General features: G+C 37.3%; 1 protein-coding gene across 1 annotated transcript in view; it reads left to right on the top strand.

Annotated features, from left to right (window-relative positions):
- Positions 1-25,541, top strand: part of LOC129746297 (protein apterous) — a 225,754-nt gene that overhangs the window by 38,201 nt on the left and 162,012 nt on the right. Inside the window, exons 2-4 of the mRNA XM_055739895.1 lie at positions 9,226-9,467; positions 9,564-9,783; positions 18,468-18,607. Coding sequence (XP_055595870.1) covers positions 9,226-9,467; positions 9,564-9,783; positions 18,468-18,607 — 602 coding nt within the window. The remainder of the gene's footprint in view (positions 1-9,225; positions 9,468-9,563; positions 9,784-18,467; positions 18,608-25,541) is intronic.

Raw genomic sequence — 25,541 nt, 5'->3', positions numbered from 1 at the left:
TGTAGGCTGAGATAAGAAGAAGGCTCTTGGACAGAACGACAACTTTCAAATGCACAATCGTGTGGCACAAAACACGCACACGTGACACCGTTTATGGACATGCCAGCATCACTACTAAGTTCGAACAGCCTCCGTTGGCCCAAATGGAAGGTTCCACTAGGAGTTACACAATTCTTCTGGTGGTCGTCGTGATGATAAGCCTAAGGTAGTTTGGATCCGAATCCGAAGTGAGCGACTAAAATTAAGGCAATTTTATCCCTTTTTGGCAGGGCTGAGAGCATGTTTCTTGTGATGGCTTCTCAATGTTGCAAGTAGGTACGAATGAGAAAAAAGCTGGCTTTGGTCAAAACTTACAACACGACCCCCATTTATCGGTTAAGTTGTCTCAACTTTGCGCCCAAATAGATTACAGATTCATCCAAATCTAGTTCTAGCGTTCGACGAAGAAAACCCAAACCGAAAGCCAAAGTCACTGGGTTCAGTTTTCCCCAATCAGCTGACAACAGCAGCCGGTTCAGCTCAAGTGTCAAACACGGGTGGGAAAAGTCACTTTTCTTCCTGCCTGCCTGAGTTCCCTGGTCTGTTGTTGTTTTTCTTCCCCAAGCAAAGTTACCTAGTAGGTATCTCTCTAGTTTGTTGCTCTACATTCGTTTGTGCGGTCGCCTCGTCTTTTGTTGACTGAACTCTGACATTTCTCCCGCGGCATCTTCATGTGTCACTCGGTCGTTTTCGTCGGAGTTTTCCTACCTGTCAGTGACACAGACCGCGCGCGGTGCGGTAGCAGTTCTTTGACAGTGATGATGACGGGTGACAGTTGGCGATACCAATTTCGATTACTAATTAGACACCTGTAATCGTGAGGTGTGATTTCGTTGGCTGGTCGGTCGGTGTTAGCAGCTAGCCGCCCGTTTGATGACTGTCTGCGTTTTGGTGTTTGAAGGATCACGAAAAAAAAACAACATACAACAAAAAACAACTAAAAAAACATACATACCCAACATGCTTAAAGAGTTTATTTCCGCGTTTAAGAAAATTTTAAACATTTCTTGAATTTATTAATTGGTCAAAACACCATGAATACATGAACCACGGGCATTTTAAACATATCCGAGGAAAAAGCGATTCTTTTACGAAAAATGATACAAATCACTCATCGTCGGTTCCTCATTGAGATTATTATTCTTTCCAGATAGGTAACCCACAGTCGGAATTTTCCGGCTGCGCTCCACCCATGCAGTATGGAATCGACGAAAAAAAAAAAACTCGAGCAATGCAACGCGTGACAGTAGCGGAAAAATAACAAACAACCAAATCCATCCGCCTTTGAATTCCTCCCCGCACAGAAAAAATTATTTGCTGTAAAATTACGGCAAATATCCTGTAACAAAAAGGAGCAGGACATTTACTGTAAAATTACAGGTCGAAAAAAAAATTACGTGACATTTATTTTTAAAGTTCCATTTTTCTTACAGGTTAGATTTGAATTACAGGACTGTAATTTCAAATTGTATTTAATGAATATTTAGTTTTTCCCTTTTCATCTGAAGTATTAATTAAGAAACAAAATAGGTTATCAATAATTTTTTTTATTACTAACATCATCGTTGCATTTATTCAAATCACTACCGAATGTTTACAGAGCTACAAACAGCATTTTCCAGATTGGTTGCATTATTAAAGCTGCTGCAATGAATGGCAGGTCTTTCATATTGTGGACAACAATCGAGGGATGCTTTCAAGTATTAACCATTTTAATTAAATACGTCATTTATCATAGTACTAGCAAAATTTAACGACGTATGCCGAATAAAAAAAAACAATGGGAACAATCAAATTCGCTCAAAGCCAAGGAACCTTAAGTTACAACAAATTTTCTCCTAAACCAGTCGATTCCATGGATTTTGAAGGTGAAAAAACGTTCTTTCATCACACGTTGGGCAACTGCGCCTAATGCAATCGAAGTTCAAGTTTAGTTCTTGAATTTTCTTGTATACAACTATCTTTCGCACCTAGCTGGATTCTAATTTGTAGCATTAGTCACAGTGATTGATCCTTTACGGTTGTGAAGCAGGAAGTACAGTTCCAATCCTTGAATAAGAAATAAAAATATATTGAAATTCAAAACATACTATTCTTGTATAAAATTATTCTTCAAGATGGCCTTACCCAGTAACGGTGGACAAACTTTTTCATTCCGAGAGAATTTACGATTTTCAAAGGTTTCTTTCCAACGCAAAATTCCAACGTCTTTTCGAATGATTTTATGTCTGGGGCCTTTTCATCGTTCGACCTTTGGGTAGAATTGAACTTTTTCCGATCTCAGATATATATCCCAAGTAACCATAAGCACTAAAATCTAGCACCAACTCTGCTCTAGCGTCAGCTATAGTGCTTGATTCTGTGCATCATTTTAGCTCTGTGAACCAGGTTTGGCGAAATTAACTGCTGCATTAGTGCAGAAACTGGTATAACCCTATAAAAGCACTGTTATAGCATTGGTTGATGCTACAAGGTTGGCGGGCAAAATGCTGGGAAAATGCAAATGGCGTTCGAATGAGGTTCGACCATGCGAAAAAAAAAATATTTTGGATTTTTGTTCGGTTCATTTTTCGGCCATGATACTAAATTTGTAATTATTTTTATAATCGCTTATGCATATTGAGGAGATCTCTCGGATTGAATTTTCTACATGATATTTTTTTTATTTTTCAGCTGAAAATGACCTGGAATCGAACTCATGACATATGTGGCTCTGACATTTGACATTGACTCTGCCTATGAACCTATCAGGTCCGCGTTAAATCTTTGAAAAAAAAAGACCTATTTGAATCAAATTTCTAGCAACCGGTGCCCTGAATTTGCATTGATTCAGCATCAATCAATGCTAATGTGCTTTGGCCTAATGCCACTGTAGTGCTTACATAGTGCTTAAAAGCATTAAAGCAAGCTTGTGTGATGCCAATTTAATGCTTAGAAAATATAGCATTTGTTATTCTGATTTAGAGCAATGTTGCATTTCGAAAGCATTGTGCAAAGCTGATAGAATGCAAGTTGCATTTTAAAAGAGTGGTATAATTCTAACATGATGCAGCATAGCACTCGAAGGGCTGTTGTAATGCAAAATTGCACTTGATGTGCTGATATAGTGTAATTTAGCCTTTGAATGCTGGTGTAAAGCTATAAAAATGCAAAGCTTTAGTGCTTATGGTTACTTGGGATGTTCAAGTGCCTGAACCAAATGTCGATTCTTTCGAAATATCGATAACCATCCACATATTAGAGTCACGGCACGGCAAGCACTTATTACTGTAAAAAAGGATATTTAGATACATAGAACACATTAACGTAATAAATTAACTTACATTCCAGCCTCCTTACCAAAAAACTTTATAATTTAGCCGAAAATAGCATCACGGCTGGCTGAAGACATAATTAAAATTCAACTTCATTTTTCGACCGTATTTAGATGTTTTTTCGACCCTTGCATATGAAGCACGAAACATCATCTTCTTTTGAGCATGCAGGCTGATTGTTGAAAATTTTGGTTGGTCCCGGAGCAGCTTTGGACAATTTTCGACCGTTCCATCCATTGGATTTGTTTTAACTATCCAGTTTTTCATAAAACTTTTCTGCACTCCGATTGTTTACTCCTTTCCGGATCACTTGAAACTGAAGAGAAGCAAACTTGTATAATCGTGAACTGATTGTGTCCATTTGAACAATCGTATCGATTAGAAGTTTGAATGACATAACAGCTCCTGGTGGGGACTCGGGCAGAGGCGAAGGATTTTCCAATAGGTACCACTTAGTGCTTTCGCCCGCAACGGAACAACACTGCCTTTTACAAAGTGTACTAGTCCTAGCGTGTAGCCCTTGAAACGGAACCTGGTGCAATCCTGAAACGTTAAATTTGATAAGAATCGGATGACTAAATTTCTGGGGGACAAAATTACCTGAGCCTCTCTGGATCTGTGATTGTTTGGTCTTATATCGAGCCATGTCCTTCCCGATTTCGACATGATATGAATGGCAGAACGGAGCACAACAAAGAAACAGAACCGAAACACAAAAACGTAAACAAAATATCATGCACCGCGTGCTTTTGACGTCTCTCTTTTGATACTGAAATGGGTGCCAGGCGGATTGAATTTTCTGATGTGGAAATGAAAATTATTGGACATGTTTATAATTTAGGACACGTAATTTTGTCACGACCTGTAAATCTACGGTAAATGTCTTGCTCCTTTTTGTTACAGGACGTTTGCTGTAATGTTAAAGGATTTTCTCTTATTTTTCAAACAAACTTATTTAAATTTACATGTATTTTTAGTTACCGGCCGTTTTATTTTACAGGTCATCATTTTCAATGTCATGTAATAGTCATTATTTTTTTCTGTGCGGTTGTTGTTGCTGCATGCATAAATAATTACATGACACTTCACAAACATTTGAAGAACGAACTTCGGCCCCGTCCGTCGTTTTCGTCATTCTGTGATTCACGGATACCTTTGAGGATTTACGGGACGGAGTCGGTAGGGTTGCTCGATCCGGAACCTGGAACTGGAAAACTCCGAGGGGAAACTAATGTTTTAAGTATGGATGGAGTCACCCTTAGTGATTTGAGACAACTTGACAAATCAAAGTTAAATAAAGGGTGTCTGAGGGCAATCATTCATCGGGATTTTTTGTTAATTTTTTTTTCTGGGTTTTAAAATCGGTACTTTTATTGGTGGGGTTGAGAAAATTTATGATATTTGTACTGCTAATTGGACAGGAGGAGTAATGTTCCATTTTTAACTTTTTGTTTTAGTTTGCTTTTGAAGTTTTTGAAAGTTTGTTTAGAAGAATCATTTGATGGAATCGTTCGACTCAACGTGATGATAGGAATTATTGCCTCGAGCATCCTGATATCACTATTCTCAAAATTACCTGTGTGTTTTTCAGTCATAAAATTAAAAAGACATTAGTAAGAGAGCACAGATTTGCAAGGCTGATGCTCAGATTGTTTAGAAATTGTTTCGGCTCCGGTAAATAAGACGGAGATGCTGGGAAAATGCAGATTGTCATAGCTGCTCCTTTGATTTTTCGTTCCTCCGGTAAATAAGACGGAGAGAGTAGAAAGCGCAGATTGTTGAGGCTGCTGCTTTGATTGTTTGTTCATCCGGTAAACAAGACGGAGATGCTGAAAAAGCGCAGATTGTTAAGGCTGCTGTTGCTAATCGTTTGTTGTGATAAGGCCTTCCGATAGAAAAAAAACGGATTGGCTTAGGAAGGTGGAAAAAGACAGATTGGCTCAAGAAGCGTAGAATTTAAAGGCTGCTGCTGCTGATCGATTTGGCCTTCCTGTGGAAAAAGACGGAATCGGCTTAGGAAGCGCAGATTTTTAAGACTGTTGATGCTGATTTTTTGTTTTGATTTGGCCTTCCGGTGGAATAAGACGGATTGGCTTAAGCAGCGCAGGATTTCAAGGCTGTTGCTGCTTATTGTTTATTTTGATTTGGCCTTCCGGTGGAAAAAAAGGATTGGTTTAGGAAGCTCAGATTTTTAATACTGTTACTGCTGATTCTTTTTTCTTATTTGGCCTCCTTGTGGAAAAAGGCGGATTTCACTTAGAAAGGGCCTATGGGTGGAAAAAGGTGGAATTGGCTTAGGAAGCGCAGGTTCTTAAGACTGTTACTACTGATTATTTGTTTTAATATGGCCTTCCGGTGGAAGAAAGATGAAATTGGCTTAGGAAACGCAGATTTTTAAGGCTGCTGTTGCTGATCGTTTATTTTGAATTGGCCTCGTGGTGGAAAAAGACGGATTGACTTAAGAAGTGCAGAGTTTTAAATGCTGCTGCTAAGATTCTTTTTCTTGATTTAGTATTCCGGTTGAAAAAGACGGAATTGGCTAAAGAAACGCTGATTTTTAAGGCGGTTTCTGCTGACTGCTTGTTTAGATTTGTTCTTCCGGTGGAAAATGGAATTGGCTTAGAAAGCGTAGATTTTAGGTCAGCTTTTGCTGTTGTTTTGGATCGACCTTCTGGTAGAAAAGACGGAATTGGATTAGGAAGCGAAGAAATTCAAGGCTGCTGCTATGATTGTTTGTTAAGATTTGGCCTTCCGGTGGAAAAGACGGAACTGGCTTAGATAGCGCAGATTTTAGGGCAGCTTGTGCTGATTGTTTGTTTTGGTTTGGCCTTCTGGTAGAAAAAGACGGAATTGGATTAAGTAGCGCAGATTTTTAAGGCTGCTGCTTTGATTGTTTGTTTTGATTTGGCCTTCCGGTGGATATAACGGAATGGCTTAGAAAACGCAGATTTAATGGCAGCTTCTGCTGATTGATTCTTGATTTGGCCTTTCGGTGGAAAAAGACGGAATTGGCGTAGGAAGCGCAGATTTTAAAGGCAGCTTCTGCTGATTGTTTGTTTTGGTTTGGCCTTCCGATGGAAATTGAAAGGAATGGGTTTAGGAAGCACAGATTTTTATAAATTTTGCTGCTGAGTGTTTGTTTTGATTTGGCCTTCCGGTAGAAAAGGATGGATCGGCTTAGGAAGCGCGGATTGTTAAGGCTGCTGCTATGATTGTTTGTGTTAATTTGGCCTCCCGGTGGAAAAAGAATGATTGGCTTAAGAAGCGCAGAATTTCAAGACTGCTGCTATGATTGTTTGTGTTAATTTGGCCTCCCGGTGGAAAAAGAATGATTGGCTTAAGAAGCGCAGAATTTTAAGACTGCTGCTGCTGATCGTTTGTTTTGATTTGGCCTTCCGTTGGAAAAAGAAAGCCAATCCGCTTAAGAAGCGGTTAAAAAAGACGGATTGGCTTAGAAAGCGCAGATTTTTAAGGCTGCTGTTGATGATCGTTTGTTTCAATTTGGCTTTCCGATGAAAAAAAAATTGGCTTAGAAAGCTCAGATTTTTAAGACTGTTGCTAGTGATTGTATGTTTTAATTTGGCATTCTGGTGTAAAAAGACGGAATTGGCTTGGAAAGCGGAAATTGTTAAGGCAGCTTCTGCTGATCGTTTGTTGTGACTTGGCATTCCGGTGAAAAAAGACAGTTTGGTTTAGGAAGCTCATAATTTTAAGGCCGTTGCTGCTTATCGTTTGTTTTGGTATGGCCTTCAAGTGGAAAAAAGACGGATTGGCTTAAGAAGCGCAGAATTGCTGATGCTGATCGTTTGTTTTGATTTGGTTTTCTGGAGGAAAAAGACGGGTTGGCTTAGGAGGCGCAGTTTTTAAGGCTGCTGCTACTGTTCGTTTGTTTCGATGTGGCCTTCCGGTGGAAAAAGACGGATTGACTTAGAAAGCGCAGATTTTAAAGACTGTTGCTGTTGATTGTTAGTTTTGTTTTTGCCTCCCGGTGGAAAAAAAGCGTAATTGGCTTAGAGAGCGCAGATTTTTAAGACTGTTGCTGCTCATTGTTTGTTTTGATTTGGCCTTATGGTGGAAAAATACGAAAATGGCTTTGAAAGCGCAGATTTAAGGCAACTTCTGCTGATTGTTTGTTTTGATTTGGCCTTCCGGTGGAAAAAGACGGATTGGCTTAGAAAGCGCAGATTTTAAAGACTATTGCAGCTGTTTGTTTGTTTTGATTTTGCCTTCCGCCCGCAAATGATGGATTTGGCTTAGGAAGCGCAGATTTTTAAGGTTACTTTGTTGTTTGTTCAAATTTGGCCTTCCGGTGAAAAAAAAAAGACAAACTGACTTTGTAAGCGCAGATTTTTAAAGCTGCTGCTGCTGATGGTTTGTTTTAATTTGACCTTCTGATTGGGAAGGCTGTTTCTAACAATACTTTTGGATTATTCCGGCTCGCGTAAAGCTTCAAACTTAGTTCAATCAATGTTAATATTTTTCCTAGATCTAGAGCAAAAAAGGCTTCGTTTTGTTTCAAAATTCATTCATGATATTTTGAAGAATTTTAATGTTAATCTTATCGTTTAGGTTCGTATGAGAAAATTGAATATTGTGTTTTGTTCATACAAACCTTAAAGGCAAGGTTTGCTTATGTCAATTACTTAAAAATTCCTTAAAAATTCTTCAAAAACCATGGATGAGTTTTTAAAATAAAACGAAGCGTTTTTAGTCCTTCAGGCTGTGAAAAATTTCAAAATGAACCCAAATCGACTCCGAACTTGACTTGACTTGAATTGAACGATTAACCAGTTTTTGCGATTTAAACCTTCAATATTGTTGGATAATTAATCATCGTGTAATCCAGTAGTGGTCACTGCTTATCAGGCCGTTTAGTAGTTGACTAATTTTCACAGCTTAAGTCAGTTCAAGTAAACGGGCCAAAACAGCCTCATGCTGGTCTCTGAAGTCTGACAAAATTTATTGCTTGTATTTACTGATCAGGTTTTTGTGTGGTCATTTCGAGAGGAGATAGTTGGATCTACTTCTTAGATCTGTGTTGAAATTAGCATTCAGAAATGCTCAGAACTTGACCAGAAACCTAATTGAACTCTGAAAGTGTTAGTACTTTCCACTGAAATGTTTGATTTTGAGCTGATCGTTAGTAATCGCTAGAAATCTTCTCAGCCATCTTGGGAGAAAGTCCGTCGATCGTCCAAAAAAGGAATAACGATGGAGCTTCCGAGCTGGGCCGAGAGAAAAACTCATAAATACTAGGTCCCAATCTCTGCCTCTCCTGTAAGTACCCTCTCTTCTAAGTGTCCCCTCATCTTTGTCAAGCGACAGAGAAGCAACCAAAACAACATGCATACACGGCTCACATAATCACAATATCGCAATAAATCTTGCCGGGAGTGATATAAATCACGATCCTGCCACCGAGATGCACTTTTTAGCTCAATGTCGCACACGTTTGGTTTGAGGAGAAGACCAACGAAAAAAAAAAAAACAAACAAACATCATCAACCAACATCATCCAGTGCACTTCCAATATGGAGGGAGGGAAGTTGTTGTTGCTCTCTGCGAAATGTGCGAATTTTTATTTCGCTGTATACATATTTTGCTCTTTATAAATGAAGGCAATTGGAAACATGTGGTAGGACATACGGGGGTACAATTTTATTCAGTTATGGAATAAATTTATGGGACCATTTTTGTTTTTTGGTCCCGCGGCTGATGGAAATTTAATCTTTTAATATTCAATGTTGCAACGATGCGGCTCCGTGGGTTGGGAATCGTTTTGTCCTCCCGGGGAGGGTCCCTGGAGCCCAAAAAATAAGAAAGAAAAAAAATCACTAACTCACGGGTTTTATCTTTGTTTCTCTCCTTGCAGCACCAGAGCGCTCGGTTTCTTGGTCCACCCCGGGAGCGAAGCCCGGATCTGAGCAATGCCTGCCAAATCAATGCCAACAACAACAACATCCTCGGGGGCCACCGGCCGTGCATTTCCTGCACCGATACCTGCGAGCACAACATCAAGGCTGCGGTCGCGGTTGCGGCAGCTTCGGCCAATCACATCGGCAGCGGCGGCCCCATGGGACCCGGTGGCCATTTGTACGCGGACAGCTGCCACAGGTCAGTAGCAGTAGCAGCAGATGGCCGAAGAGAGACCACTTCCAGATTGCTCATAACAACTCTCCCTAAAAACTCATTTCATTACTCTCCCAACAGCTACGACTCCACCCCGGATCGATTGATAGCCGATCGCCCGAACTACTATACCGATCTCAACCGGAGCGATTGTTCCGATACCACCAGTGGGAGTGGGCTTAACAGTTGTAGCATACAGCTGAAGTCGGAACCTCCCGGGGGTCCGAGCAGTCCGGAATCGTCCAGCGAGCTGCCGGCGGGTTCGTTGGATGAGTGCGCAGGCTGTGATATGCCGATTCAGGTGAGCATCTATCAAGCATCTACACGGAGAACGAAGTATAGTTTTTCCAACAATATTTCTGTTTTTAACTATATTTCTGATTGATTCTCGACCAACTATAAATCTGAAGATAACTATTGTGCGTTTAGATAAAAAAATGTATTAACTTTGTTGGTGAACTGGCATCATGGCTGACTTCCGACCAAAACATATTGAGTCGTTTTATTCAAGCGTGCGCCAGGAAATTTTCTGTTTTCAAATTCACATAAAATCAACGTTGCCACAAATTCATTTGAATCGTTTGTGTATCTCATTCTTGCCCGTAAGAGTATATTTCACGCAAACACAAACGATTGCTGGCGAAAACAGCAACAGCAACAAATAAAAAAACATTTCCACCCCGGCAGAGGGTGGTGGTTTATACAAAATATTTCTATCTCGGCCGATTTTACTCAAACCGTTTGGGCGCTCATACAAGCAGTGCCATACACGATGCAAATCGTGTTCACAGCGACAAAATGTCATCGAATTTCATCGCATTTGTACAAATGTGTGTAGTTTGTGGCCCGCTTAATGTATGTAGAGATACTCTGATGGATACAAATTTATGTGCGGCAACGTTGCATATAATACACTGTTATTTTTTTAAACACAACTGTCAAAAGTTCGGAAGTAAGTTTGGGATCGGAAGTCCGGACTTCCGAAGTAAAATTTAGTGCTGGCGCTATTATATATATTCAATTGTTTATCTGTGTTATATTTTATATTCAACAATACATATGATCAAATCAACTATAGTAGTATGATTGGTTTTATGCATTCAGATTTTTGTCATTTTCACTACATCCAAAAGAGAAATGTTTACTTTATGAGTCCGCTTTTCAAAGAGGACTCTGAAAGTGTAAACAATGAGAAAGATGTATGGTTTGATTAAATCAGATGACGGAAATCGATGTTAGAAGGGTGATAGTTCAAATGAGTTCAAATGTCTACAATTTTCCACTTTTACAGGACCAAACAGGAGCTTGTACCAACAACATAAATGGGTTGTTATGTTCTTTATTGTGAATAAAATATAACAGCTATGAAAAAATATAAATTGAAAAATACTCCAAAAATGACAAAAAAAAATTCATAGTAAAAACCAATTCAACCAAATCACTAAAAATAACTGAAAAAGGTCGATTATTGAGACAGCCTTTCGTTGTTTAAAAAATTAATTTGAGCTTACGGCACAGATCATCAATAAATTTTGATGAAAAAATAAAATGATGAATTTGAATAAATATCCAATAGGCAAAACAAAAAAGTGCTCAATGTGTTTAAAATATGATAAAAGAATAACAAAACTGACCAGATATAGTCTAAAATTTACCGAACATTACGTAAAGACGATAACAATGGTTTATTTCAAGTTAAAAGTTAATACAAGTTGAGAAAAAGACTACATGATTTTGGCACGGTTCGATTTTGGCAACACGAAGTGTTCGGACGTGTTTCCAAAATTGATTGAGACATGTATATGATTTCACCTGAGTAAATATATGTCGCTGATTTCTGGTAATATCTTATGATTCTTAGAGTAGGAATGTTTAGGTTATGGATCACAATAAAACGGAATTTTATGTACACAGCAAATTTTGTCCCGCTGACTTTCCATCAAAATTTCCAGCAATTTTAATTTGCTGGAAAAAACAGCAAACGTTAATGCTGGTTTCCAGCAATTCAAATTGCTGGAAAATCAGCAATCCAAATTGCTGATAACCAGCGATTTCTTTCAGAACATTCGGCTGTAGGTATTTAATCATCCGCCACCTAAAATAGAGTTTTGATTAGTATTTTTCATGAAATATCTACCTATCTTTTAAATACTCACCCTTGGCTTGATGTCTGGTTGCTAGAATATAGAAAAAAATAAAAATAATTGTATCAATCTTATCAAAGTTCGTGAAATAAAGTCACACCTTGCTTCAGCGTACGAAAACAAACAGACTCCAATTGGACAATTCGATTGCTGATTTTCCAGCAAACTAGATCAATTGCTGGAAAGTCCAGCAATTTGAAAACCGATTACTGGTTTTTCAGCAAAAATGACAAGAACACAACCGAATGCTGAAAAATCTAGCAATTTGAAAACCGATTGCTGGTTTCCAGCAAAAATTTGAATTGCTGAACATTTCCAGCAATTTTTTTTTGCTGGAAATCGAGGCAAAAAATTACTGTGTATAAATATAAAATAAATATAAAATATTTCAGCAAATTCTTTCCTGAATTCAACGTACACTCATTAAAAATATTCTGAGGATGATTTAAAGAAATCAAATCTTTTAAAATTTTACTGTTTTTCAATATCTAAAAAAAATCAGTCTTCTTGGCACCACATTCATCATAAGAAATCAATACATGTAGAGTAAAGTGGGGCAAGAGTACGCAGGCGGAAAGAGTACGCACTAGGCTTTTACAGTAAACGACAACACTGAAACTAGCAACACTGTACCGGTTTGACAGGTCATCGAGTCAGCTGATCATATGTGGTTTTGTTTGTGGTTTGGTTCGCGCACGTCGGAGAAATGAGATAAGTTATAGTTTTTCCAATTTTTATGTAATTTTATGCATATTTGGAAACATTATTACGCTTTCTGGAAATTCGCTAATCAAATCTGCATACGTGACAAAGGACACATAATTAATATAGATTAAATCTGTGGAACACTCAGTCCAGGATATGATCGGAATATTTAGCACTTTCAGCTTTTTTCACAAATGGTCGTAGGGAGCAAGAGTACGCACGTTTGGTGGGGCAAGAGTACGCGTTGGTTTCCTTCGTCTTTTTGATAGCATTTGGAAAGCTAACCTAAAGAATAATCATGTTTTCAATAATCAGGAAGTACAAAGGGAAAACCAGCCGGAAAATTTGCTCTTTGGAGATGCTGGAAAACGCCAGGAAGTGGTTGAAGGACGGAGAATCGAAGCGCTGGATTGCTGAAAGCCTCGGGACTTCGGAATCAACCTTGCGTAAACGCCTTAAGAAGGTAATCAACAGAAGATATTTTTGTATTGAAATGTGAATAACAATCATTTTTCTCGACCAGGGATTCGGTGCTGAAAGCCATGGACAATTCACTTCAGAGGGGTAACCCTCTGCAGTCAGAGGATCTCGTAAATCACTGCAGAGCGCTGCACAGTGCTTTTTACGGTCTGACTTTCAGTGATTTGCGTCACTTCGCCTTTGCCTTTGCTGAAGCGAACAGCGTTACCCATAAAAACACTGTTTTATTTTAACTATTGTTTATGAAATAAAGGTTTTGTTTTATTGATTAAACGATTATAATGATTCAAGACCTCACTTACACCGGACCAGAATGGAAAACATTATATGCGTACTCTTGCCCCACCTCATGCGTACTCTTGCCCCACTGGTGGGGTAAGAGTACGCTTTGGTAATTTTTGAAAAATATGATTTTTTTCAATGTTTATAAACATAATCAAAACTTTTTGCGTCATACAATCAAGGTTAAGAGCCTTACTTTAATTTGGTTTAATTACTATAATCGATACTTTGTTCTTTGAAGAGATACAATAAGTACATAACTAAGTGCGTACTCTTGCCCCACTTTACTCTATGTACGCTCAAAAAAAACCTAGCAGCTACGTGAAAAACTACATGATTTATATCCAATTGATTTTCACGTAATTTGTACGATTAAAATAAGTAAACGCTTCCCTAATAGGAATTTTGCTCTATGAACGTCACGTGCAACTTACGTGAATTTCTAATGTGTTCAACGTGTTATGAGGATGCTACGTGAAATGTGTTAAGTATCGAAATGATATGTTGATCCTTTCTACTATTTTTTTTGTTTCTACTCTTGCTAATAAAATGAAATCAAATTGAATTTCATCATAAATAAAAGCCCCCCCCCCCTCCATGGAGATTTTTTCCAAGTAACATTTTCACCTCAGTAACGGGAAACTACATGATTTCAAAAGTTGTTTGAAAATAAGTGTTAACAAGCTATTCAGAAATTTGGATCGCCTCCGGCGGAATTTAGTCTTAAATTACTCTAGGCTTGAGACATTTCATTTTACGATACTATTTGACGTTCACGAATTGAAACTAATTTTTAATTGTAAATTTTGATTTGACTCAAGAGTCAGTCAACTTTTTGTATTGAAACTCTAAATTTGACATACAAAAACCCTAGCTCATCTTCAGAATGAGGTTTTGTTATGAAGCGTAACTAAACAAGTTTAGAGTTTGAAACCAATCATTTGAACTTCAAAATTAATTCATATAATACTAATTTTATATATCAACAAGTCGGTGGCCATGTAGCAGGCGTTTACCACACACGATGGTCAACAGAATAAACCAAAAAAAAAACTTATACTTACCTATGTATGTCTTCTTATTCATTACTAAAAATTTTGATTGAAAATCGTTTATGTCAATATTAATGTTACGTTGATATGAGAAAAAACAATTTAATTTCAATTTTTTGTTTTGTTTCTTGTTCTAAAAATACTAAACTTCACATTTAAAAGAGTAATTATAAAAAACAAAACAAAACAAAAAACAAATATTTTTTTATTGATAAATTACACAAGGCCAAAAAATTTTCATTCTTCCGACGTGCAAAGAATTTAAAAAGCATTTGGACTGATTTGGGTGCCCTGAATATGCAATTTTTCTATCAGCTTTTGTTATTGAAATAACCAATAAATAGTTATTTAAGAAATTTCCACACTTTTTCGACAAGACTTTAAATGAAAAACATAACGTTTTAAAACAAAAGTTTTTAATCAATTATCAACTTCCTCTAAACCTCAAGTTATTTCAAATTCTTCGAAAAAGGTTATAAAGTTTTCCACTTGTTTACTTTACTTCATTCAACGACTTCTACTTTTCATCTTTAAATTTTATTTTTATAGACATTATTTTTAATAAGTTCGTCTTTATTTTTCAATTCTGATTTTTAAAATTATGAAAACATGAGCCTATAAATCTAAATTTTTAATAAGAAAAAGCATAGTTTCTGACTTGTGTTTTTTCCAGAACCCAATCGTTCAATTAAAATTGACAAAATCTTCAAAGCTTAAAACCTTAAACTTTGAAACCTTCGAAAGAAATTTTTAAACTTTTCATTCATTTTTGTAATATAAATTCATGTTTTTTGAAATGATCATGATTTTTTAATAAATCCTCGAAAAGTTCGATAAATGATTCGAAGTAGCAACTTTGAAGCTATGTTTGAATGTGCAATGCTTACTAAATTTGTATTTGCTATGTGCTTCAAATATTGGCAACAAAACTTGTAGTTCCTTATTTTTATTTTTTTCATATTGATCATTCACGAAATTATCCATTTCCCAACATATACTTTGTCAGATTAATAAAGTTTATATTGAGAACCTCAAAAGTGATCTTTTTTGACCTGTTATTTTGATAACTGGAAGAATTTTATTTTTTAAAAAAGGTATTATCTCTGACTTTGATCAATGGCACTCTACTTCAATCATCTATCAATCATCAATCATCTACTTTTGAACAGTTCCTGCTTAGTTCAAAACAGATGTTTTTTAATTAAAAATTCACATTTCAAGGCGTGATTTTTTTTTTCAAATTCAAAATACTACAGAGGAATTTTTCAAGCAACTCTTCAATTGAAAATAAAGAAAAGAAAATAAAGATGAATAATTAATAACAATTGTTATTATTTTTAAACTGTGACCCAAAGATGGGTCTTGACTCAAACATTCAGTCAGCGAAACTTTTTTTTTTTTTTTGTAGAGAAATGAATCCAACTTAGATGAAATTTCAGGGACTAGATAAGGGAAAATTGATGTTGAAAAACATGCGAAAAAAAAAAAAAATTTCCAAAAAATTTGAGTCCAACTACCGTAAGATGAAAAGATGGGAATAGAAATAGACCAGGAAAAATGATTATGATCACATGGGAGAACTATTCCCTTCATTCCGATAGACATCGACACTCAACCAGTATAATATTCATACGCCAGGTTGGTCTCCTGTAGTAGAATGTTAATACATGGGCCCCGGAGAGGCGCAAGATGTGGGTTCAAGTCTCACCGGGAGACAAGGCGAATTTTTTTCGCATGTTTTTCAACATCAATTTTCCCTTATCTAGTCCCTGAAATTTCATCTAAGTTGGATTCATTTCTCTACAAAAAAAAAAGTTTCGCTGACTGAATGTTTGAGTCAAGACCCATCTTTGGGTCACAGTTTAAAAATAGAAAATAAGGCGGTGCCAAACACCGAATTTGGTTGGATATCCAAATACGGCAAACGCATCATTTCTCATCATAACTGACAACCCGTGCAGTATATGAGAAGGCAATGCAAATCTTGCCGTGCCTAAAATATCCAAATTTGAGTCCAACTACCGTAAGATGAAAAGATGGGAATAGAAATAGACCAGGAAAAATGATTATGATCACATGGGAGAACTATTCCCTTCATTCCGATAGACATCGACACTCAACCAGTATAATATTCATACGCCAGGTTGGTCTCCTGTAGTAGAATGTTAATACATGGGCCCCGGAGAGGCGCAAGATGTGGGTTCAAGTCTCACCGGGAGACAAGGCGAATTTTTTTTCGCATGTTTTTCAACATCAATTTTCCCTTATCTAGTCCCTAAAATTTCATCTAAGTTGGATTCATTTCTCTACAAAAAAAATTGTTATTATTTTCCTAACAATTTTCAATCATGACTAATTTTTAATAATATCTGACTATAATTTTAGAATTATGATTTTTTTTTAAATTTGTGTTTTGGGAATATATATTTCTAATCTGAAAACTAGACTGTTGAAAATTTATTTTGGAGAAAATTTCTTGTTCGGAATGAAGAATATCATTTTGAAAAAAATTATCAATGATTTACCGGAAATTGCATTGATTTGAAACTTTCATTATGATTTGTTTTTTAATTTTTGGTTTATTTTATCAGTAAATTTTATTATTTTTTGAGTTTGTGAGATATTCAAGAGTAAGAAAATGGTGTAAGAAATAAATTTCCTTGTTTATTGTTTATTTTTGGAATTGTTATTTGTTTTAGCTTAATTTGAACTTTAACCTCCTCCCCACGCCCCATGGACGGGTCCTTCGCACGGGCCTGAGTCCATAGAATCTCACAGAACATGTGAAATTCGTTTTTTCGGATTGAAAGTTTATTTTTATCATAAAAACTACTCAACAAGTGTTTCAAAACTTTGTTGACATGTTACTAAAATTAAATAATTATTTTTATTATTTCTGTCGTTTTTGGAATTTTTTTGACAAGTTATTGTAGCTTTCTGTAATTTTTTAAATTTTAAATAAATTAAAACAATATTTTTATTATTTATAGTCTTTATTTACTTTTATGTTTTAATTTTTTTTTTTTATTATTTTGAGTATTTTATCAGATATACTTTAGTACATTCGCATCCTTCTAAATTTTGAACTGTTTATGAAAAATGACTTTATCGCACATCATTTGTGCAGAATTGATTCGCCCAATAATGATGAGTAACTCCACATTTTTTCATGTGTATTGTGCATTTTTAACTGTATAAATTCTTCAAAAACTTTTAGTTTCAGACGATTTTAATCAAATTAGACAAAACATGTTTTTATTTTATTGAACTGTACTTGACATTTCATGGCTCTCAAATCGACCAGCCTTGAGCTGTCTGTGTTTTTAAATTGTTTTCTCATTTCTTAAAAATAATTGTGTCTCCGATGTTATAAAAATGAAAGTTAACGGATTCAGGAGACAATCGTTGTGCTCAGCTTAATTTGTTTGCTATTTTAGAAACGGGTTGCGCAAAAATTAAAAGGAATTTGGTTTTCTAAACATTGATTTTACATCTGTCAAAGAATTCTCATAATTTTAATTTATTCAATCATTATTACAAGAAGTGTTCTGTAGTGTTTGTGGTTTATACTGGAGCCATTGCCAAGAATAACCCAGGGAACAAACCCAGATTTTCAAAAGTAAATTAGAAAAAGAACATCTGCTCCAAGATGCCTGATTTAACATAACCACAAACATAAGTATTCATCAATGAATCAATTCTCCAAACTGGAAACCGCAATTGCTAATTAATTTGCAACCTGGTCTCGAGCATTGAAGTAGTTTTCAACGGAAAGTAACCACAATCGCTCGTGATCGGCACTGTTTCTGTTATAACTTAACCACTTTCGTGAATTTTCCTGAAGGCATTTTCAATCAATTGTCAGAACGCGTTCAGATTTCTTCACCCAAGAGGATTGTGTCATTCTGTGTTCCAGTGGCTCATCTGTTGTTATTTGTAATTTGAACATATGGATTCTGCTAAAAAATGCCTATTGTATTTTCCTAAAAACGGAAAGATTGTGAAATTGGTTGTGGTTGATTCAAACTGTAAATGAGTTTTTTTTCTTCAATTTTAGTTCTCATAAACTCTGAAAACTAAAAAAAAATCAAAATATTCATTCAAATGTTTCAAGAACTTAAACATGTTGTTCAAGGTCTTATCAGTTTTCAAAATTCCCGTCTATGTATATCATCGCAACAATGTTCCGGTTATTGACAGAATAATAACAATATTTACGACGAGTACTCGTTCGTTGCATAAGATCGCATGCATAAGAACTCCTTAAAAGAAAAATCTTATCACCTATCTTTTTCCCGTTTTTTTTCCCCAAATCCAACCAGGACCGATTCTACCTGTCAGCTGTGGAGCGCAAGTGGCACGCTACCTGTCTACAATGTTGCATCTGCCGGCAAACGCTGGAAGGTGCCAATTCTTGTTTTTCGCGTGACGGCAACATCTACTGCAAGACCGATTACTACAGGTGAGTACCTAACTACATGGCTGCCTTACTACAAGAGAGCTGTAATGAGGGGTTCGGAATCGAGTCGAAGGCATGAATGAATCGATTGACTCCGGGTCTGCCCCCCAGAGGTCAGGAACGTTGCCGGATGCTTTGGATAGTCAGAAAGTCCGTCTGCAGATGAGTATTGATCAGCGTTAGACGGCTTTAGGGGTTCCCATTATCTTTATAACAGAAGTTTCGGGAGCAGTTTTGCAAAAAAGGCGTCAAAAGAGCTGTTCGTTAGCTCCTTCGATAAGGGATATTTTACAAGTTTTGTTAGTTTTCCGTTTTGAAATTTCAATGAAGGTCTATAATTTTCTATATGCTGAAGTCTGTCAAATGCCGGTATTTTTACACTTTTTTATTCAATATCTGGTCTAGAACCGATTTAAAAAACATTGTTTTACAGAGGCGTGCTTTTAAAACACTTTTTTTTTTAATTTTAGTAATTAAAATTTTTTGCTTAAAACACACAAGGACATCTGTTCCACTTTTTTTTTGTTTTTTTCTCATAGTTTTTTTTGTTAATATGGAAGCTTGTGAGAAATTTATTGGTTGCTTATTCGAGAGAATCGGGCTCGACCTGCTACGAAAAAAATGTTTCCGATCCAGTCTCCGGTAAAAAGACGGATTGACACAGGGATCGCAGATTTTTAAGGCTGCTGCTACGAAAACAAAAGTATCTGATTCGGCCTCCGGTAACAAGATCGGCTTAGGAAGCGCTGATTTTTAAGGCTGCTGTTGCTTCTGATTGTTTGTTATTATTTTTCGAATAACCTCTTATAATTCTTTAAAACTCCACAAATTCAAAATCATCTGCTGTCGAAGCTTCAAAGAGCGTCTGAAAGAGACCCAAAAGAGTCGGCGCGCTCAATGCCGCAGCTCAAAACTTCTCAAGCAAAACAGTCGGTGGAAAACAAAAATGATAAACTACACGTCAACAGTCTCGAGATGAGATAAGAAGAACCAGCAAGCAATAATTTCACCTGAACCAAGCTCACCCAACCATCTCCATCGCGCTGATCCGGTCCGGTCCCGGTGATTAATGTCTTAATAATGACTGGAACTAAAAGTCCTAGTTCGCATCAACCCCGAGTCAAGAAACCACGTGCTTTGGCTACCTTTTTTCTTCGAACGATGCAATGTCATCCTTTCTAATCGGTGGATCTGGATAGTTCTAAGGTCCTTCATCGATCCTTCTGTAGAGGGCTAGAAAAAGCACAAGGCAAGGGAGAGACACGAATCAACTTCCCAATAAATCATCCCTTAATTTTAACCGCCACCACTAAACGGTCGTTAAGATTAATGGGTAGCGTTTTTCGGTGGTGGTGGCCGTCAAAAATTTTACGTCTGTTCGTCCGCCTTCTCTCGAGAAGAGGTTTGAATGGGAAACGGGAAGGAGGACACGTCGCTTCCGCATCCAATCCAAGAGGGGTGCAACTCGCTCTACGTTACACTTTATAAATATTCGGAAACAGCTTGTAAATTTGGAGTGCTCAGAATGGTGGTGGCGCTCCGTGCGGTTATAATAAACTTGGAACGCAGAGGCTAATGAATTCATATCTTCATTATTTCGTAATTTTCTGATAAATGGAACATAAATAAATTTAGGAGGTCCTGTTGGGTCGCTTTCGGGGGAATAAACCTACACACTCACTGAACCGGTAGCTTTCTTCTCTTCGTAAGGCGAAAAATTGTTCTTTTCAAAGAATGAAAAGCAAACAAGAAAGAAAAACCAGGCATCGGTAATCAACAGGTGCGAGAGTTGGTTTTTTGACCGACCGACTGAATCAGCTCAGGTCCGGCTGAGGTCAGTACAGCAAGTTCAGTTTTTCAAATCGGGTATGGAAGATGTGAGTTCCTGTTTATCGGAGCAGTTTGCGTTGTTTGCTTTTGCTGTTTCTGTCTTCATTTTTTATTTTATTTTTGGCTGTCGAGGACACTGTCCGATTGCAGTTGATGGAGTTATGGGCCTGGAATGAATGAGTGGCAAGTGCAGACCATTCCGGTTGAATTATGCTGACCGATAAGGTTTTTCGGTAGGTAGCTGTTGCTGGCATAAACTGAAATTTGTGGTAGTAAAGTTTAGTTGCGATTTTAAAATTTATTATTTGATTGAGAAGATTTTTCTGGAAACGTATACCGGTCAGTTGTATTTGATAATTGGGCAAGCAGGCTTAACAGTTTGACTTTAAAACTATGGCTTTTTTTAAACAATTTAACCCATGAAGGACTAGTTAAACATACTTTTTCATGCTGATTTCAAGATGTTGATTATTGAACAAAATATTCCCTTATAGAAGAGCTGAATGAATATTTTGCGCTTAAGAAAAAGTCAAGGGATGGTTGAATCAGCCTTCATAGAAGCTTGAAACGCAAATCAGACATGCAAAATTTTAGTTTCAAATGTCCTGATTTTAAAGAGTTTGACACATGATGCATCCAAATAACATGACAACTTTTTGACTTTTTTTTTTTGACTAACTCACTTTCAAACTAACTCAGAACTACGGAAATTAAAAACTAAACCTAAAGGGCGAACACGAAATTATTGCGACACCGAAAATGTCATGCCAATTTTCTTATATTTAATGTTTAGAATCAAACTAAAATTTTAGGGTAGTTTTATTCTTATATTTACTTCAAAAAACAAAACAAAAGTTTATCGATGGAGCCTTGAGGATAAAACTGAACGCATTTTCGCTAAATGCCCTCCATCGAAGTCTTTCCAGTGTCATCCGGTACCAGTTCTCAGTTTTTTTTTCGATTTTCTCAACATGTTCTTCTCGTCTATGACTGTTTTCTTGCTCTTCCGAAGTTCCCGCTTCATTATTGCCCAGTACTGCTCCACCGGGCGCAGCTCCGGACAGTTTGACGGGTTCATGTCCTTTGGAACAATATGGACAGAATTGGCATCATACCACTCCAGGACACTTTTAGAATAGTGACATGATGCCAAATCTAGCCAAAATAGCAAAGCTTCGTGGTGCTGCTGCCAGAACGGCAAAAGACGCTTTTCGGGACACCCAGAGTTGTAGATCTTGCCATTTAATATACGTTTTTGTCACGAAAAATTCCTCAGTCGGCAAGAGCAGATGGCCTGCCAAACGAGATGTTTGGAGACGAACTTCGACATTTCCTTCTTCTTAAATTTGTCGTCCACATCGAACTTGCTCTTGCTGGTAAAAAACTCCAACCCCGGAATTTGCTTAAAATCGGCTTTTATATACGTTTCGTCGTCCATCCCACAGCAGCCATATTTTGTCAGCATCTTCACGTAGAGTGTTTGGGAAGTTGTTATGGAGGCTGAGCGTGGTCGGTGCCACAAATAAAAAAATCAAATTGTTGTAATTTTGCGTGTATTGGGCAACATCTCCCAGGACTCATCCCTTCTATCTTCCCCCAGATTGCGTGTACTTACAGACTTTCACAATATCTCGATGTGCCTCTTCCTTCTTTGGATGCCTCGGATCCGGCGGTTGTCCCACTGGGATTTCGTCACGGGTGCGGCGATCATATTCGACCGGATACGCTAACGGTACCACGGATGTTCGTCACTGGGGCGGTGATCGTATGCAATCGAGTTTGGCACAGATTTGCTGGGATTCTTGCCCTCCATTCGGCGAACGAAAGCATCGGATACGGCGGTTTGTTCCTCCTGGATATCCGCCACTGGTGCGGCGATCGGATTCCACCGGTATTTTGCCACGTTGGCTGTAGAAAGCGCACGGATTCGGCACCGGTTCGCCGTGATTTTTGACACTGGTGCGGCGATGTGATGCCGACGGATTCGGCGGTTGTACCACCGGATGTTCTCTCGCCACTGGTGCGGCGATCAGATGCAGACGATTCGGTGGCGGTTCCCCGGGATATTCTTTCGCCACTGGTGCGGCGATGGAGAGCGGACGGATTCAGCACCGGTTTACCGGGATTTTTGCCACTGGTTCGGCGATCAGCTGCGCTCGGATTCTGCGGCTGTCTCCCGGGATATTTTTCGCCACTGGTGCAGCGATTGAATGTGGTTGGATTCACAACTGATTCGGCGGTCGGATGCCTCCAATTCCGCCCCTGAACCGCCAAGATTTCTCCACGAGCACCTTCCTCCTCACACACCGGAAACCAAAGTGACAGCTCGATTCACGCTCGACCAATTTCAGCCGGCTGTCCTTTTTCTTTTTCACGCTCAATATTTTTTCGTCAATTTTGATTTAATTTTTAATTCACGCTTTTTATTTCTGATATGGGGATGGGTTTGTTACTACTATGTTACCAATATCGCAAGTATCATACACAGCAAAAAATTTCTAAAAATATACGCAATCTAAAACACGAGTGATCTACTTTTTCACCAGTGTAATTAAAAAATGATGTAATTTTAAACTCTTTTTGATCTGTTTTTGAATCGTTGGTATAAACTTAATTTTGTATGATGTATGTTTACACGCCCTGATCCAAAAAATATTTCTCATTATAAAATTACATCGAAAACAATGTAAAACACGATAGATCCATTGTTTTCCTTTTTTTCGCGGAATAAGTTTTTCTGTTTTGATTCGAGAAGGTGGTTTATTGTGCGAAAAGAAAAAAAATCGCTTTCGCAGTTAATGTTTTATTAATCCCGGAACAAATTCTTTCAGAACTGTATTAAAAAATGGTAGGTTGTAGTTGAAATGAGGAAAAAAAGGAACTTAAAATTCCCTTGCGATTGCAGAAATTGCAGTTATATATAAGAATCAAAATATCGATGTCCAAATTTTCTGATGTTTAGGAGATTCAGATTACTTCTTATGATGTTCCGGAAGAATTCAAAAATGCTGCTGACGCTGATCGGCAAAACATCATCCTGCTCTGCCGTAATCTGGCAAACTGACGTATGCGCCAACATTACCGATTTGTGTTTTTTGCATTTGAACGATAGAAGATACCAAACTCGACCTAATTACATAAAAATATGTTCAGAAATGTTAAAAAATACCAACACAACATAATGAAAACAAAATGACGTATGCGCCATTTCTACTCAAAGTGACGTAAGTTTAATAAAAAAAATATGTTTGCAACGCCTTGATTACGTCTCAAAAAAACAGTGAGTGTGAGGACCATAATAAAAGACTGTCTTTGCCTAATTCTTTAATTCTACGAATTAAAATTAATAGAAAATTACTAGTGACAGCTTCAGGACTAATAGAAATGAGGGACAAAACCTTTATACCATTATACTTGTAAAATGATTGTTAATTTGAAAAGGGGTCAATGGCTTTGCCAATTCGCGAGGAGGTTGGGAAGGGCGGAAGGAGGTGGGTTTGGGTCTTAATTAAGTCCTTGTGATTCATATTTTTTGCATAATGAATGACGCGTTTTAGTGCGGACTTTCTTTTTGCAAGAAACAAACACAGCAACGATTCGCTTGGAAAATATGACGTCTTTGAAATGTTCCATTCGCGAAAGTTGGATAACCTATTGAAGAATACACATCGTTAGTCCAGGCACCTGTTCTATTACCGAATTATCCTCAGGCTTACCCTCGCTCATGCTACCGTACTCAGCTATAAACTCCATTTTTTTTGGTTCAGATACAGCTCCACGAGCCGCGAATATTTGACTGATTGTGAAAGAAAATATCTGGAAATGGTTTGTCGCATGCTACGATGGATGTACGTCATTTGGTCTTGGAAACAGTGAAAAATAATAGCTGTTTCCACAACAAAATGACGTTGGTAACATAACTTCCGTTAATAAACCTTTTTCCACAAATTATGTATTTGGCCATATTTTGTCATCGTTTAAACACATAGTGTACAGATTTGATTATAGAAATTTGCTCGGAGGCTCAATAAAAAAAGGATTTTGCAAAAACCGCCGTACTGAAAATTTTCCTCGCTGGCGCATACGTCAGATTGCCAGATTACGGCAGTGCTGGGGATTATCGGAAACAACCACAATTCCAGCTGTGATGGTGGGTGCTTTTATTTTTGTATGCAAAATATCGGAAATATATGTTAAATAAAACGACACATGTGGCGTAATTCTCCATAGACATCACCAAAGACCTGATTATTTAAAAAAGCTTTGTAATTTTAACGCTGGTGTATTTTGAAATTTAAATCCTTGTTTATTTTAACACGACGGTTTATGTCATCCGATTTCGTGCATTGTTTTCGATCTAAATTTACACGCCTCAAAAATTACATTGTTGAAAAATATACACCGTAGTAGAATTTTATATCAAAATCGATGTTCCGATTCCGTGTATCGTTTTCGATCTAAATTTACACGATTTTTTCTTGCTGTGTATCAACTCCCAAAATCTGATTATTTAAAAAAGATTTGTAATATTAACGCTAATATGTTTTGAAATTTACATAATTGTGTATTTTTACACGACGGTTTATGTCATCCGTTTTCGTGCATTGTTTTTGATCTAAATTTACACGCCTCAAAAATTACATTGTTGAGAAAAATACACCGTGGTAGAATTTTATATCAAAATCGATGTTCCGTTTTCGTGCATCGTTTTCGATCTAAATTTACACGATTTTTTCTTGCTGTGTATCAAGTCAAATATTACAAAATAAATCAAATGTAACAAAATTCTGTACCTTGTATGTATGTAGTCGAGATCTCTTCTTTGCATTCTGGACGTAGCTCTGCGACATGGCGATCTTTTTAGCCAAATCACGGCTTGAGACGTTGGGATTTGCTTAAACCATCCGCTTCTTTTTGTTCTCCGGTCCCGGTTTTCTTCCAGCTCCTTTGCCGTTGTCCAACGTCAACTCTCGCTTCAACACTCTGGAGACGGTTGAATTACACGGAAAATAATAAAAAGGTAAAATTTACCGAGTTAGCAAAAGTGAACGCTCGTGAAAGCCAAAAAGGCAACTTCTACCTCTTCGAGGTGAAACTTACCTCACAA

Source organism: Uranotaenia lowii, chromosome 2 (genome assembly GCF_029784155.1).
Source record: "Uranotaenia lowii strain MFRU-FL chromosome 2, ASM2978415v1, whole genome shotgun sequence".
Classification (NCBI taxonomy): Eukaryota; Metazoa; Arthropoda; class Insecta; order Diptera; family Culicidae; genus Uranotaenia; species Uranotaenia lowii.
Note: the sequence above shows the minus strand (reverse complement) of the source record. Positions and strands in the feature narration are given on the sequence as shown.